Source organism: Phocoena phocoena, chromosome 16, assembly GCF_963924675.1.
Source record: "Phocoena phocoena chromosome 16, mPhoPho1.1, whole genome shotgun sequence".
Lineage (NCBI taxonomy): Eukaryota > Metazoa > Chordata > Mammalia > Artiodactyla > Phocoenidae > Phocoena > Phocoena phocoena.
The window spans coordinates 14,317,917-14,334,562 of NC_089234.1; the positions used below are offsets into that span (position 1 = coordinate 14,317,917).

At 47.2% G+C, this 16,646-nt stretch overlaps 1 protein-coding gene across 2 annotated transcripts in view; it reads left to right on the forward strand.

The window, feature by feature from the left end:
* The window catches only part of GFRA1 (GDNF family receptor alpha 1), a 204,425-nt gene that overhangs the window by 134,576 nt on the left and 53,203 nt on the right, over window positions 1-16,646 (forward strand). For both annotated transcript variants that reach the window (XM_065894138.1, XM_065894140.1), the window contains one exon: window positions 4,722-5,058. In XM_065894138.1, coding sequence (XP_065750210.1) covers window positions 4,722-5,058 — 337 coding nt within the window. The remainder of the gene's footprint in view (window positions 1-4,721; window positions 5,059-16,646) is intronic.

Below are 16,646 nucleotides of genomic sequence, written 5' to 3' on the forward strand. Positions count from 1 at the left end.
GGAAGTTTGTACGTTTTAACTACCTTCATCCAATTCCCCCACCCTCTCCCCTTGCCTCTGATAAGCACAAATATGAGGCTTTTTTTCCTATGAGTTTGTTTTTTATTTTTGTTTTTTGGGGTTCCACATATAAGTAAGATCATACAGTATTTGTGTTTCTCTGTCTGACTTACTTTACTTAGCGTAATGCCCTCCGAGTCCATCCATGTTGTTGCAAACGCCAGTATTTCCTTCCTTTTATGGCTGAACATTGAAAAATATATACCACATTTTCTTTGTTTATTCCTTGGTGAATACTTGGCTATTGTAAATAATGCTTTAATGAACATGGGAGTGCAGATATTTCTTTGATAAAGTGAGTTTGTTTCCTTTGGAAACAAAAACCCAGGAGCGGAATTGCTGGATCGTATGGTAGCTCTGTTTTTAATTTTTTGAGGGACCTCCATACTGTTTTCTATAGTGACTGTACCAATTTACAATCCCAGCAGCTGTGCACAAGGATTCCCTTTTCTCCACCATCTCACCAGCATTTATTATCTCTTTTGATGACAATTGTTCTAACAGGCCTGAAGTGATATCTCATTGTGGCTTGATTTGCATTTCCCTACCAATCAGCATCTTTTCATGTACCTGTTGGCCTTTCATATACCTTCTTTGGTAAAATGTTCTTCAGGTCCTTTGCCCATTTTTTTACTTAGGTTATTATCATTACTGTTACTTTTACTATTGAATTGTATGAGTTCTTTATATATTTTGGAAATTAACCCCTTATCAGAACATGATTTGCAAATATTTTCTCCTATTCCATACGTCACCTTTTCAGTCTGTTGATGGTTTGCTTTGCTGTGCAGAAGCTCTCTAGTTTAACGTAATTCTACTTGTTTATTTTTTGTTGTTATTGCTTGTGTCATATCCAAAAAGTCATTGCCAAGACCCATGTCAAGGAGCTTTGTTCCGGGCCAATTTTTTAAAACTTATGTATTATATGGAGAACTTTCAGAGAGGAATAAATTTTCTGGACCTCATGTGTTAAGTTTATTCTTATCGTAATTTTATTTGAAGTTTATAAACATAAAACTATCAGCTCTTCTTTGCTTTTATGCAATTATAAAGGCAACACACACCAGTTAGATATGAGCAAAACTTTTAAAACAATGAAATACAAATTAATAACAAATTTAATATGAGGAATGGTATTGTTTCGCTGAAACTAAATTGGTGCGTACAATCAGGATGTAGTTCTCTGTTTCGGCATGAGTTCTTTTGAGTCTGACAGGCCTACATTACTGTGTGCCATGTGATGACTTAATTTTTCTGTCATTTTTCTCCATTTGAACTTACATGAACTGTTTGTTCGTATATCCCTGGCTACATCATTTAAGTATGAAGTCAACCTGTGTGCCTCTATTTTCTTTTTAGCCAGAGATCATAAAATACCATTGAACACCAATGCAAGTTATTGGAAATTATGTTCGGATATCCAACCTTAAGGGCCTAATCCAGATGATCCAGAATCTGGTCATATTAATTTATTTTAGATTCTCATCCCAAAATGCATAATTTAGAAATCTCCTAGCTAGCTGTAGACCTTCAGGAATATCAATCACTGTTGCCAGTGGGCCCAACAGCACATCATTAGAAAGTCTCAAAAGAGAAAAAGGCTAGAAGTGTCACCAAAGCCTGGTGGAGGCCCTGGTGATCTGTCAGGACACATGGTGAATATTTCACTCCTTGAGTCCTGAAGTGCCTGAGTGTGAAAACAGAGGAGAGAAGCCACTTTGGGAAAGTCATGTTGGAGAAAATGCACCAGATGTGCTTGTTAAACCAGCAGGATGTACGTGCAGCTTCTGGCTTCCTGCACTGCTCACCTAAGAAGGGCTGAATGTCTTGTTTATTGCCTTCCCCATGAAATTGTTGAATTCAGATGTCATAGGCAGAAACACGCACCTGGGGCATCATAAAATACTGCTTATGGTGCCAGGGTATATCTTTGTGATTCCAGCATGTTGGGTTTTCTTAAAGCAAGGCACACCATCAGTAGACCAGGGAGAGTTTTTCATTTCCTGAAATGTTGAACTTGTTGTGTCTGTTCTTCTTTTCTTGTACAAAATTTTATTTTAGTAGAACATTTAACGTGAGATCTACATCCTTAACAGGTTTCTTTTTCAATTTTATTGAAGTATAGTTGATTTACAATGTTGTGTCAACTTCCTCTGTATGGAAAAGTGACTCAGCCTTACACATATGTACATTCTTTTCCATATTCTTCTCCACCATGGTTTTCACAGGATACTGAATATGGTTCCCTGTGCTGTACAGTAGGACCTTGTTGTTTATCCATCCTATATGATAATAGTTTTCATCTGCTGATCCCGAACTCCCATTTCTTCTCTCCCCTACCCCCGCTCCCCCTTGGCAACCACAAATCTGTTCTGTATATCTGTGTGTCTGATTTTGTTTTGTAGATATGTTGATTTGTATTATATTTTAGATTCCACATATAAGTGATATCATGTGGTATTTGTCTTTCTCTTTCTGACTTAGTTCACTTAGTATGATAATCTCTAGGTCCCAGTGGGCAGAAGACCTAAATAGGCATTTCTCCAAAGAAGACATACAGATGGCCAAGAGGCACATAAAAAGATGCTCAACATAGCTAAGTATTAGAGAAATGCAAATCAGAACTATACAATGAGGTACCGCCTCATACCAGACAGAATGGCCATCATTAAAAAGTCTATGAATAACAAATGCTGGAGAAGGTGTGGAGAAAAGGGAAGCCTCTTACACCATTGGTGGGAATGTAAATTGGTGCAGCCACTGTGGAAAACAGTATGCAGGTTCTTCAAAAAACTAAAAATAGAGCTGCCATATGATCCAGCGATCCCACTCCTGGGCATATACCCAGACAGAACTATAATTCGAAAAGATGCATGCGCCCCTATGTTCATAGCAGCACTGTTTACAATAGCCAAGACGTGGAAACAGCCTAAATGTCCATTGACAGATTAATGGATAAAGAAGATGCGGTTTATATATACAATGGAATATTACTCAGCCGTCCAAAAGAGTGAAATAATGCCACTTAACAGATGTCTAAGTGCACAATACGGTATTGTTAAGTGTAGGCGTGACGTTGTAAGGCCTATCTCTAACTTATTCGTCTTGCATCACTGAAACTTTGTACCTCGAATAACAGCTCCCCATTTCCCCCTCACCTCAGCCTCTGGCAACTACCATTCAACTCTCTGCTTCTGTGAGTTTGAGAGTTTTAGATACCTCATATACGTGGAACCACTCAGTATTTGTCCTCCTGGGACTGGCTTATCTCACTTAGCATAATGTCCTCAAGGCTCATCCATGTTGTTCCCCATGGCAGGTTTCCTTCTTTTATTTAAGGCTGAATATCCCATGTGCCTTTTAGATACCAAATGCACTGCCCTGTCTTTTGGTCCCACCCGACCCAGCTAGACTCTGTCTCCTCTCTTGCTAATTCTCAAATGCTTTCATGGTCCCCACCAACTGGGTGCATAAAGAGAATGAAAGGGGGTTTCAGAACCCATGAAGGGGCTGAGGCCTGAGCAGGAACTTGCTGGGGATTGAATCCCACGATTGTGTGGTGCTTGTCTGCTGCCTTCTTGCTGTCTCTGGAGGGTTCCTGCTACACCTTATCATCAGTTTTCCATGGACCATTTCATAACTTGGCTCTAGGGGGTTTTTCCATCACTTCGCCTTGCTTGGCGAAGACCTATATTATGGGAAATGAGCTTAATTTCCCTTGTCCATTCATCTTTTAACTTTTCCCATTAGCCTTGGCGCTGCCAGCCCACCCCAGTGAGCCCTGCCTCTTCCGTGCTTTCTCTCCAGGCCTCTCGGTGGGCAGCCTGGCAGTGGACAGCACTGGTTTCTCTGACAGCATGAGCACAGAGGGCTTGGACAGAAGGCAACATATGTTTTGTGAGATTCCTAAGGCGTATGGATTTTAAGCCCATTGAAATTCTATCCAAAATACTAACTGAATTTTTCTAATCTGCAACCTCAGTACTCATAGATCCCAAATTTTCTATGCGGTAAGTTAAATGGTAATTGAGGTTTGCAAATTTTTATGTAATTTATTCTGGTTTTCTTCCAGTGGCCTGTGAGCTAGAACTACAGCTTCGATGTAGTTGCTTCTTCCTGTTTAGAGAGCTAGCATAATATTCTGTCTTCTGGGCTCAAATAACCATGCAATTACTCTGTAATCATATAGTAATTAACATGTACTATGTGCATTTATTACATAATTACATTCCTGGAGGATTGCATGGCAATTATACTTACATTCAGCATATCATTTAATATGTTATATAATAAACAAGTATATAATTTGTTGCTCTTTTCTTTTATCCTAATTTCAATTTACCAACCAGGAGCTGGAAACTTGTTCTTCTGTTGCCTTGTTTATATGTAGTCAGGCAGGTGCCTGAGCTCCTTTGGCCTTACTCAACACCTCCTAATCATACATCTGAGACAATGCTAGGAGCTTGTGTGCTGCCGTGGGCTCCCAGCCTCTGTGCCCCTGATACTTCCTCATTGTCATGAACTCATTAAGTTATTAGCTTCAAGACACAGAGTCGATCAGAGCTGCCAGCGCTGCCAGGTGAATGGCCAGACCTCAATGAAAGCAGAGCAGCCCCAGCACACAGCCCTGTGATCACGCCCGCCTTTCTCTCCTTTTGCAGTGGAGCACATCCCGAAAGGGAACAACTGCCTGGACGCCGCCAAGGCCTGCAACCTAGACGACACCTGTAAGAAGTACAGGTCCGCGTACATCACGCCGTGCACCACCAGCATGTCCAACGATGTCTGCAACCGGCGCAAGTGCCACAAGGCCCTCCGGCAGTTCTTCGACAAGGTCCCGGCCAAGCATAGCTACGGGATGCTCTTCTGCTCCTGCCGGGACATCGCCTGCACCGAGCGGAGACGGCAGACCATCGTGCCGGTGTGCTCCTACGAGGAGAGGGAGAAGCCCAACTGCTTGAATTTGCAGGACTCCTGCAAGACGAATTACATCTGCAGGTAAGCGCGTGCCAGCAGCCTGGTGATTAAGGAGGTAGTGGAGAGAACCTTTATGCTGCTTCAGTGGCCAGGCTTCTATTTTCTGAATTTCTGCAGGGGGGGTGGGGGAGGGGAGTCATTGGGATGGATGGGCCAAAACCTGACCTCTGCCTCCAGCACGAGGTTCTTCAGCAGCTGATCAGCCTTTTGTGCTGAGGAAGGTTCCCGTCTTTAACCTGAGGGAAGCTTTGAGAGATGCTGGAATGAGGTCAGTAGGATTTCGTAAGCGCAGAGGGTCACCTGAGCCCAGGTGAGCTTGAAGGCATGTGCCCCCTCTGTTAGACTTGAGGGCTGCCAGGGGTCAAAAGCGTTAAGTAAGTGGGGTAGCAGGTGCTGGAAATATGGGAGCTCTTGTCATCAAGGTCAGAAAATTGGAAGAGAGCAGCAAGAGGGAGGGATAGAGCTGTGTCCAGCCCCCAAGAGGAGAACTTCCAGAATGCCTGGGTCTGCTCTGGGCCATTCAGTCGACGATGTGGCTGAGAATAGACGCCTTCCGAGCTTCCGGATCTCAGCCCCCATCGAAACCTGGCAGTGTTGTTGAAAAGAGTCACTTCCTTTTCCTTTTTGGCCATTTATTAATTTATTTTAATGTTTGAAGGACTCCATGAATATATTCTATGTGTGTGTTTTGTTTTTAAAGCAAAAAAGCAATATAGAATTAGTAGAGGGAAAGGGAAGTTTCCTCTTGCTCCCAGCCGTCACTGTCAACAATTTGATGTGAGTCCTTCCAGAACTTTGGGTTGAATTCATTGCTGATCAGAAGCAAGTAGATTTTGATAAGCAGAGACTTGACTCTGCCGCCTGAAATGCTGGTGCTAGATTCGGAGCACAGGATAGAGATGCAGACGGGGCATCATCGGACAACACCTGTACTTTGCCCCCAGGATAGAGCCAGGAATCTTCAAGTGCCATGGCTGACAAAATCCTGTGCACTTGATAAATGTTCACAGGTGGACAAGTAGATGAGGGTGTGACTTTGTGTTTGTTTTCTTGTAAGTTTCCCGTTTCTAGAGCAGAGGGCAGGGAAAAAACGGATAGTTTGAGGATTCTGGTAAGCTGAGTTTTGTCAGTTTAAGTTTTATTCTGATAGAATGGAGTCCCATTCTTTCCGTAGACTAGCTCTAATAGTGACCAAAGAAAAATAAAAGTCCTTGTTCTCTGTAGAACTCCCTCATGCTGAAGACTTTCGCGGAGTAATATCCCTCCATTTTTTTCCAAGTTGGAAGCTATCTGAGGAAGAACTCAGATGGCCGAGCTTGTCTTGGGAGGAGTCAGGTGCTCAGGCAATGCAACTTCTCCAAAGACTCTTCCTCACCTTCACGCCCCTCTTCCATTGAGACCCTCTTAACTGAGGGCTAGGATCAGGGATCACTGTGCTCTAAGGATCCTGAGGAAGAGGCAGGACCTCCTCGCAGCTGTAACCTGGGGAAGCCAATCAGCCAGGGACTCTAAGAACGCCCTGCTCGAGATGCAGGTGGTGAGGACAGGACCAAGGGAGAAGCTGTGGGAGCTTAGCCTGGCATTACGATGCCAGGGGACAGAGAATCTGAAGACCTGTCCTCTGAAGACCCCAAGTTCCTGTGTCCCTTTAGTCTTTGAGCAGAGGAATCCCTCTGCTAAAAGCAGGACTTTCCGGGGTCTTCCTTGGCTTGAAGCCAGGCAGCCCCTCCCTGTCTCTACAGGAGACATTATCCTGTTCACTGATGGGTCCAAGCCAGGAAGCCTGGAGATGGGAGGCTGCTGTCAGGGGAGGGAATGGAGCAGTGCGTGAGCCCTCCGTCCGCTGGACCATGGCTGGCAGGCGGAGAGAGCATGGTGATGGAGCCTTTCCTTCTCTTCTCACGCGGTCTGTCTTGCACGTGCGGTCCAGAGGAGGCTCCTGACACCTCCTGTGCCGGCTCAAAGCCCACCGTGAGGGGTCCATTTGCATTACCTGGCCTGCTCTCTAAAAAGAGAGAATCCTCGGAGAGTTGGTGTGAATTAGTCGAATCAGATTGCTTGCCTGCTAAGCTGTGGTGAGAAACAGCTGGAAGTTTGGGAACTTGGTGTGTTCCAAGGAGGGGGCAGGAGGAACCTGCGGTCCTGTCTGGGGACCAGCCTGGTTCCAGGAACTGGTTGTGTTGAGGCAGCCCAAGTAGCATAGCGTGGCCTCAGCTGATGGGGCAGAAAGGAACAGGGGACAATAGCACAGCCCTCACCTAATGACTGACTGTGCCTGGTCACACCGAGGTCGGGCTGTGGTGACAACAGCCACCAGGCAGTGGGGTGAAGTCGGGCTGGACTGGAAACTGCAACCAGAAGCAGTCTCGGTGCTGCTGCCAGATTCCTGGCTCTGGGATATTTGGGAATCCAAATCCTAGACTCCCTAGGGCCCTCCCAAGTGAAATTTGCCTGCGTGTGATCCGTGGGTTTTATACCGTCTCGAGTCTTCTCTGGGAAGGTGAATCAGTGACTTCCCCTGGTGTTACCTGTCCTTAAGTTATTTATCCCATAATTTCTTTCCAGAGCCTGAGCTTATTACTCATGATTACCCCCTCCCTGTCAGATGTGGTAAATGTAATTTAAGCTGCTAGGTAGGCTAGCGGTGTTTTCTTTCATCAGGTTTTATTAGTCTTGTCTTTAATTTTATGCCTTTTATTGCATCTCGTCTCAATCCATCTCGGCGAATCCCTTGGAGTTACTACTACGTGGAACAGCAGCTGGGGCTTCGGCAGGGTTTCATGTTAAAGCTGCTCTGACCCAGACCCATTTGGAGGAATGGAGGTACCCCCAATGGGATGACTAAAGGCCTAATTTGAATATCCCCAAAGCGAAGGGATAGCAAGAGGGAAAATCGCTTCCTGAAAAGCATATTCTTTGAAAGCTCACATTTCAAAATGCTCCATTGCCATCTCAACATCAGGGACTATCAAAGAGCTGCTGAAGCTCATTGAAACCTCCCTGCGCTTAATGATTTCCAGCTCGAAGCACACAGGTTTCCTTCCCCAGGGTCCAGCGGTACCTCTGTGCAAAACCTCTCTCCTGCGTTTTGCCTTCAAACAGAGGAGATGCAACTTTAGCTTTGCCTTTTGACTTTGTTTTCTTTTCTCCTTTTCCCTTTTAGGGAAGCTGACAGGTTTCTTTCCTCTTAGGGTGGTTGGGGACAGGCGAGAGCTTGACTGTTTAGGCCTCCAAGCTTGCCTGCAGAAAAGCAAACGTGCGGAGGTGTTATTAGAAGGGTGTGATGAGATTAAGAGCCTCCAGTTCTTCCCCTGAAGCACAGTGTCTCCCATACTCATTGTCCTCCGGTTGCTTTCCTTAGTGCCTGGAAGGATGTCAGGTTGGGGTTTGGTCCTAAAGGAAGCATATTCCTTTATTCCCGATGCAAGTGGTTATATATACAAAATTTAAAGTTGTGCCTCTCCTCCTTTCCCTCAAATTCTGACCTCCAAGCTAAGCTCAGCCCTTGGGCTCTGACTCAGGGTGCTACAAATATGTTCATAGCTCTTTAATTTTTCTCATTAATCACTCAGGCGCCTCTCCTGCTCCTCATTACCCAAAGGGCTAGCATCTTTCTCTTGAGCATGCCCCTTCCTGTTTTCATCTAAGGATTATACAGTTATTTTCCAAAACCTGTTCTGCTTCCGATGCCAGGAAAAGAGGGAGCCTGAGGCTGCTGGCCAGCCGGCCTGACCTGTGGGTTTAGCTGCTGCCACACGGTGTCGCTGTTGTGGACAGCCCAGAGGTTGCTTTGTGGTTTGGTGACTGTGCCCTTCCTGGTCATTCTGCACCTGCAGCAGAGGTGCTGCATCTTGGGTGCAGAGTAACAACTCTTAGTTCATACTCAGCATGCAGCCACTGTTTCCCAAAGCGTGACATATTGCCCTGGGGGCTGGTTCCCACCAGAGCCAGCCCTCCAACTTGAGCACACAGTATCTCAGACTCTCCCTTTCCTGGCAGTGTAGCCTAGATGGATTTGAGTGTTGTATTTGCATTTTCTCTCTTTTCTTGTTTTATTGTGGTAAGAACACAACGTGAAATCTACTCTTTTAACAGGTTGCCAAGTGCACGATATGGTATTATCTATAGGCACAATATTGCACCGTAGATCTCTAGAACTTATTCATCTTGTATAACTGAAGTTTTATTCCCACTCATCAGAAACTACCTTACCAGGGGATAAGGAGGGGGGGGAGGAATACATTAGGAGATTGGGACTGACATATGCATACTACTATATATAAAATAGATAATAAGAACCGGCTGTATAGCACAGGGAACTCTACTCAATATTCTGTAATGGCCTATATGAGAAAAGAATCTAAAAAAGAGTGGATATATGTACATGTATAACTGATTCATTTGCTGTACACCTGAAACTAACACAATATTATAAATCAACTCTACTCCAATAAAAATGAAAAAAAAAAAGAAACTACCTGCTTACCCCTCCCCCTAGTTCCTGGCAGCTACAATTTGGTTCTTTGCTTCCACGAGTTTGATGATTTTAGATACCTCATGTAAAGTGGAATCCTGCAGTATTTGTCCTTCTGTGACTGTTTTATTTCACTTAACATAAAGTCCTTCAGGTCAGTCCATGTTGTTCCATATTGCCTTTTTAAGGCTTAAACAGTGCTTGGTCAAGGGTACCTCATAGCTTTTGGAAAGAGTCTGAACTTCAGAAGGGAAGGGATCAGGGTCTCTGCCCTCTGTCTCCAAGGCTTTTTGCCTAGCCCCTACCCCACCAAGATATACTTGCTCTTCCCGGTGCCCAGGCTCTGTATCCTCATTGTTTCCAAGAGTGGTAGCTTTTACCAAGTGACCAAGTACATATGGTTCTACCTTTCCCCAGGGACTAAGGATCCTATAATTGTATCCTGGAGACCTGTTTTTTTTGTTGTTGTTGTTGGTGGTGGTGCGTTTTTTGGTTTTCTTTTTTGTTTGTTTGGTTTTTTGGAGTTTTGTTTGTTTGTTTGTTTTTAGCACAGCCAAGAAGATCTCCCTTGGTATAGCTCCAGAAGAACAGCATATGTAATTTTCAAAATTCTGCCCTAGCCAGCACCGCATTTTCCACACTGAGGCTGACCCTATTATACTTAGAGGAAATATGTTGTTGTTAATTTGTTAACTGGGACGACTGAGGAAACATGTCACAAGACCATGCAGCAGATTTCTTCTCCAGTAACTTACTTGGTCTGACAGTGTTAGTGTACCTTTAAAAGGTGAGGAATGTATTTCCTTTGCTTGGAATCAGTCCTGTTTTGCACAGTGAACTGTGGCTCTTAGAAATCAGGGACATCCTCTGCTGTTTGGGCTACATTCCTGAGTTGAAAACTGGATTCTACATCACTGTATCCGGGCCTGTCTTGACATGTGGCAAAGCGCAGGAGAAAATGGCTCAGAGGATAATTAATGCCTAAAACTAGAAGGGTAGATTAATTTGGCACTCAATTTTATTTTACGCTGATTCATTCACAAATGGAAATCAGCAGTTAGACAATGCAAATACAAGTAGAACAAGTAGAACATTTTCTAGTCCATTTGAGCAGTTTTCATTTCATTTCATTTCATTTCATTTCGAATGATTACATGGGTGTCTTTAGCGATGCAGAGTGCAGAATCATTCGTTTTTTGTTGTTGTTTTTTTTTGTGGTACGCGGGCCTCTCACTGTTGTGGCCTCTCCCATTGCAGAGCACAGGCTCCAGACGTGCAGGCTCAGTGGCCATGGCTCACGGGCCCAGCCGCTCCACGGCATGTGGGATCTTCCCGGACCGGGGCACGAACCCGTGTCCCCTGCATCGGCAGGCGGACTCTCAACCACTGCGCCACCAGGGAAGCCCAGAATAGCTTGTTTATTAATGCACCCCACCTGCGCAAGCTGCCTGCCCCCCTCCGGCCCCCCCCATCTCTTGGCTGGAGGCCCCCTGGACTCCTGGTGAGGTAGGGGGCTCCTGTGTGTGTACGGTGATTCATTAAGCAAAAAGCACGGACGTCCTCCAGCACCTGCTGGATGTGGGGAGGAACACGCCTCCCCGTGGATCTTCCAAACCTCCACCCCCCGCCTGTGCATCCACTCAGCGCCGGCTAAGCAGGGTCTGAGCTCACTGCATCCCTGGCTAACAGGGGTAACCTGAGCTGTGAATCAGGCGGGAAACCGCTGCAATTTGCTCTATCTTGTTGCCTCCTATCTCTTTCCTTATCTCTCCTTTGGCAGGGATGGGTGTGAAGCCATTTGTTCCTGCTGGAGCCTGTTGCTAAAAAACGCCTGTCCAGATTTACTCGGCGTTCTCACTCTCCCCAGCCAGCCCCTCCCGGTGCCTGCCCAAGCTCAGGGGCTCCACTTGCTTCCCCTCACCCCTTCCCTCACCTGCCCACGTCCTCACCAGAGTCACATTGGCCACTCTTGGCCCTGAGACAGAGAGATTCAGACACTCCTTTACATTTGTACATTCTGCCAGTTATTAGAACCACATGGACAGATGGAATTTTGACCACAGAACTGTCTTTTGCTGCCTTTGAGTATGAAAGTGGAGGGAAAAGGAATGGAACTGTATGCGCCCAGATAGCCCAAAGAGAGCCCCATATTTCTTTGGGGGAGGAGGTGTCATAGTGGAGGGTCTCAGGACCCACATTCAGACTGGGCCTCAGCAGGTGAGAAGTAGGGAGCATCAAGCAGAAAGAAGGCACTCAGGTTTGGGAGGACATAATGAAGGGAGTGGGAGGTGGTCTAGGGTCTGTCCTGGAGGCAGAGGGAGAAAAATTAGTGTGATACAAAGGCAAGAGGTTGAGGGCCTCCGGTGCCATGTTGAAGTGTTGGATTTTATCCTACAAGGGGCAGGGGAGGTGAGATATGATCAGCTGGACCTCAGAGAGTGCCCAGGTGGCAGTGTGGGGCAAGGCTTGGGTGGGGAGAGGCCAGGAGGCCAGATAGGACGTGCTTGCAGTGGACCAGATGAGGGGTGACCAGGAGAATAGAGTTAGCACATAGGAAATCTATCCATTCATCCATCCACCCACCCATCCATCCATCCATCCATCCAACCAGCTGGTCTGTAGTTGCTGTGCCAGGAGTAAAGACCTGGCTCCTCACTGGCCGTGCAGGAAAGAAGGCAGGTGCACATACAGTCATTACAGCCTGGTGTGGAGTCTGTGGTCAGGAAGGTGCAAAGTGCTGCGGAAGGACAGAGATAAGAACAGCCAACTTGGCCTTGGCCTGGAGGGTCAGCAAGGCTTCCTGGAGAAGCTGTCATCTGAGCTGGGCTGGAAGGACGAGAGGCACGGGAGAGACCACCAGGGGTAGAAACAGGACAGAGGCCCAGGGCTGTGGATTTGAGGAAGATGTGGGAACAACAACCCGTTGACTGGGTTTTAATGATGAGAGGCACTGGACCTCATGATCTCAGCCCACGTGGAGGAGCTAGGAACCAGCCTGATCTTGCTGACTCCAAAATCTGGCTTCTGTCATTCTTTCCAAATGATTGTCTTTCATGACAAGGATACAATGTTCTTATACCGTTCAGCCTTACCACCTTTAGTTCCAGACGGGCGGAATGATAATCCCATCCAGCCTCGGGTCTGGACGCTCTTTAGGGCTCAGTCACTAAGACAGCATCAGTTTTAAAGATAGTTTTCACAGAGCGTTAGGACATAATGTCCATCACAGCCTCCTAGCATCACTTAAAACATTACAAAAGAAAAGAAGCTACTCATGTAATATGTGGTCATTAAGTTCTTACTTTAATTTCCTTTTGAGCATTCATTGCTTATTATAGAGTGCTTTCTCTGTGACAGCTTACTGATTGCAAGTCATTTCTACAAACAGGAAAAAAATCTTTCCAGACCACACTGGTTTTCTTCTTATTGTTAACTCAGTCATTTACTCAGGCACATTCACTGAGCACAGTCTGTCTGACCCGAGGGTCCTAGGTGTGTAAGTCATGTGACCGTCACCCAGGAGCTCCCAGGAACCTGGCTGCTTGGACTCCGTAACTCCCTGCTGAAGTGTCACTGGAGTTTAGAGTCCTTGACCCTCACTTCCCCCAGGCAGCAGATACCAGGGACCTGGCTGTGTATCTCATGGGAGATGAATTCTCTGCTGTCACAGAGCTACAACCAGCTCTAAACAACCCATGGTTGTCAGGCGGGGGGGTCATCCAGGTGTTTGCCTTCCTGCCTTCTCCTTGCCCTCTGGCCGTTTCATTAATCATAGGAGAACTTCCATTCTGTGATTGCATCTTGAATGCAGTGCTGATAAAACGTGCTAGTGGGGGTGGCTGGGGGGGTGGGGCGGAGAAGCCTGGAATTGTTCCCAGATACGCTGAAGTGGAAATGGGTGGGGACTTGAAGGGAGTTTCTGGAACCCAGATTTCAGGCCACTTTGTCTAAGACCCCAACTGATCCCCTCTGCTGCTTTGTGCAGCCTGTTCCTCTTCAAAGGGGACCCTTCTGCTCTGCCCAGTGAGCATTTCACGTACTCGGACCCGTGAAGTTCCTAGGCAGGGTAAACTAGCTCCCCGCTCAAGTCTGGACCGAAACCCAACCATACAGATTTTACAGTCTCTTTTTTTTCTTTCAAGGGAAGGGGATGCCTCCGTTTTATATCGTTCTCTTTTTCAAATGTGCTTTATCCACGGAGCAAAGAGTGGGGGAAAGGGAGACCCCAGTATTCCTAGTGGGCTGCCCCCTTATCCAGACCAACATCCTTTGGGGTCCAAGGGCAACCCATGCTGGCTGGCATGCTGACCCCTTATGCTGAGGCTGTTACCTCACTGTCCCGGCCTCCACAGGGCACAGACTTCTTTTGATCATGCATGGTTTGCAGTTGACATAAGTTCCCATAGCCTGTGACCCAGAGCTGTCTCATTTTTGTGCAGGGAAATCTGCACCCCCTCACCGGGTGGCTGTCATGTATGATTAGAGCCCAGGTCTCACAGCCAGGCTTAGGGGTCCTGCTCCACCCAAGGAAACCCCAGACCCCCACTCAGGCACTACCCCAAGTTAGATATCCTGCAGTCACGTTGGCACTTACATTTCTACAAGGCATTTCCAACTCAGTGAATGGGAAATTGCTCTGTGATTTCCGAAAGCAATTAATTACGCAGAAAATTTTACATCCAAGGAAAACAAGAATTTAAAAGAACCGTCAATGTGAAAAGTACCACGCCAAGCTGGAGTTGGGACTTTTTTTTTCCTTCCCCAGTAACTGTCAATGTGTTTGTGAGTGAGGCGACCCTGGCCTCGCATGCTGGTTATGATAGTTGTAGAACATGGGCAGCTCGTGGCCTCAGTTTTGCATCTACAAAGGGAGGTAACGACTCCATCTTCACAGGGCAGCCATGAGGATTAAATGCGATATCTCTGCAAAGGCATCATCACAGTGCCTGCCACCTAACAAAGCAAAGACGCAATAAATGTTTTTCTTTCTCCCTCACACTTTCCACAAGTTTTGATCACAGAGGACAAAGAAAGCTTATGATTCCAAATACAGCATCCCCCCGCCATCCCTGCTCCAGTAGCAGACAGAGACCTTTAAGGCAGGATTTGTGGGTGGAAGGGGTAGATTTTTACTGCTTTACACTTTTATGTACCCACAGCATTAAGCGGCACATGGAAATTCCAACTCCATTATGAAGCTGTGTTGCTAAGCTTTGTACATCACCATCTTTTCAGTTGGCACCATTAGGGAAAAGTGGGGGGGCAGAGGCGGTGGTAGACAAAGTCCAGAGGTGTTTGGACCGTGTGTCATCTCAAGAGCATTTCTGTCTAGAATAAACAGTTATCAGCATACAAAGATACCCACTGAGACGTGGATGGAGCTGGCCACGAGTTTGTTGGGCCTGGAGTCCTAGATTCACTATTGTTTAAACTGAATACGCAGTGGGGGCACCCCTGGCAGCCTCATGGGACACGTGCTGCTTCAGTGACCCAGAGTAACTGTGAATAAAGGGTCCTTAGAGGTGCTTGTGTCTGAGTCAGTGATGTGAGCCATCCAGCAAAGGGCAGTCACTGACTCAGTGCCACTGAGTCTGAACCTCCCTCTCGTCTGGGTGGTTCTGTGCCATGAATCATCCCCTCATCCTGTTAGGGAGCAAGCCACAAGGGGGGGGGGAAGCGTGGCTCATTGTACAGGACTCAGGGGCCCAGGATCTGCAGAGCCAGGGACATTACTGCAGGAAGCTGTGGGCGACAATGATGGTGACGAACATGATGACGAAGAGGGTAACATTTACGTGACATTCGCAGTGCGCCGGGCACTGTGCTGTGCACTTCACAGCGACTCCGGAAGTGAGGGCCGTCCTCGTCCCCGGTTCGCAGATGAGGAGGTGCGATCTTGAGCAACTTCTGCAGTCACCCACGTGGTGCCGCTGGAATGAGCACCCGGAGAGTCTGCAGGGCTGCAGAGCCCGGCTTCTGTCCGCTGTGCCCCTGCTTCGGGTGCAATGTGTGCGTCTCTTGAAAACCACCCATGTCACCTTCCTCAGAGTGTGTGGAATTGGAGACTGGAGGTGATTTTGTTTTTAACTCTTTATTTATTCATTTTAAAACAAAAATTGTAAGTAAGAGAACTTTGGATCTTGTCAAAGTAAGACTTAAGTGCCCCTCATCAAAAGTATTTCACTTCTCAGGGCTTCCCTGGTGGCGCAGTGGTTGAGAGTCCGCCTGCCGATGCAGGGCACACGGGTTCGTGCCCCGGGTCCGGGAGGATCCCACATGCCATGGAGCGGCTGGGCCCGTGAGCCATGGCCGCTGAGCCTGCGTGTCCGGAGCCTGTGCTCCGCCATGGGAGAGGCCACAGCAGTGAGAGGCCCGCGTACCACAAAAAAAAAAAAAAAAAAAAATTCGACTTGAAACATTTTTAGCTACAGATATGGTTTGAGAAAGTTTTCTGCTTAGTGTTCTGGTGGGTGGTTGGTCCATTCACTGGCTCAGCAGGACTGGAGTGCCAGGGGCTTTGCAGGGCCTAGGGCGTCAACATGGAGTGTATGCGCACACCGCCTGGAAGAGGGGGTTCCCGACTTCTCCCAGGTGCTGTTGCTCCAGGGCAGCGGTTCTCCAACTTTAGCCTGCAGTCAAGATCAGTTTCTGATCTATGAGGTCCGGGGTGGGGCTGGATAATTTGCATTTCTAGATCAGTCCCAGTGACACTGCTGCTGGTCTGGGGACCACACCTGGAAACCCACTGCCTTAAGGTACGTTGACCAGGTGATGACCTAGGCTGATGAGCTTCAGCCTGTTCGAGGGGTTTGCAAGCTGAGGATGAGAAGGAGTGAGCAGCCAGATGGGCCTTGTGGGGCACCGAGACTTAGCAGGGGACCTAGGAGAGGCCTCACAACTGTGACTGAGGTGACTGTTAGCCCAGGTTGGGGAAAAGAAAACACCTGGGCAGTTTCTCGGCTGAACTAAGGTGGGGCTCTGTTTGGAGGGCTGTGGGATCCACTGTGAAGGACTCTAAGGTCTGCCCAGGTGATAGCTCCTCAGAAACAGAGGCTGCCGAGCCATGGCCAACATGTATCTATTTACCGGCCCCACTGCAGGGCGGAACCGTGCCCTCAGTGTGCAGAGGAAGTAG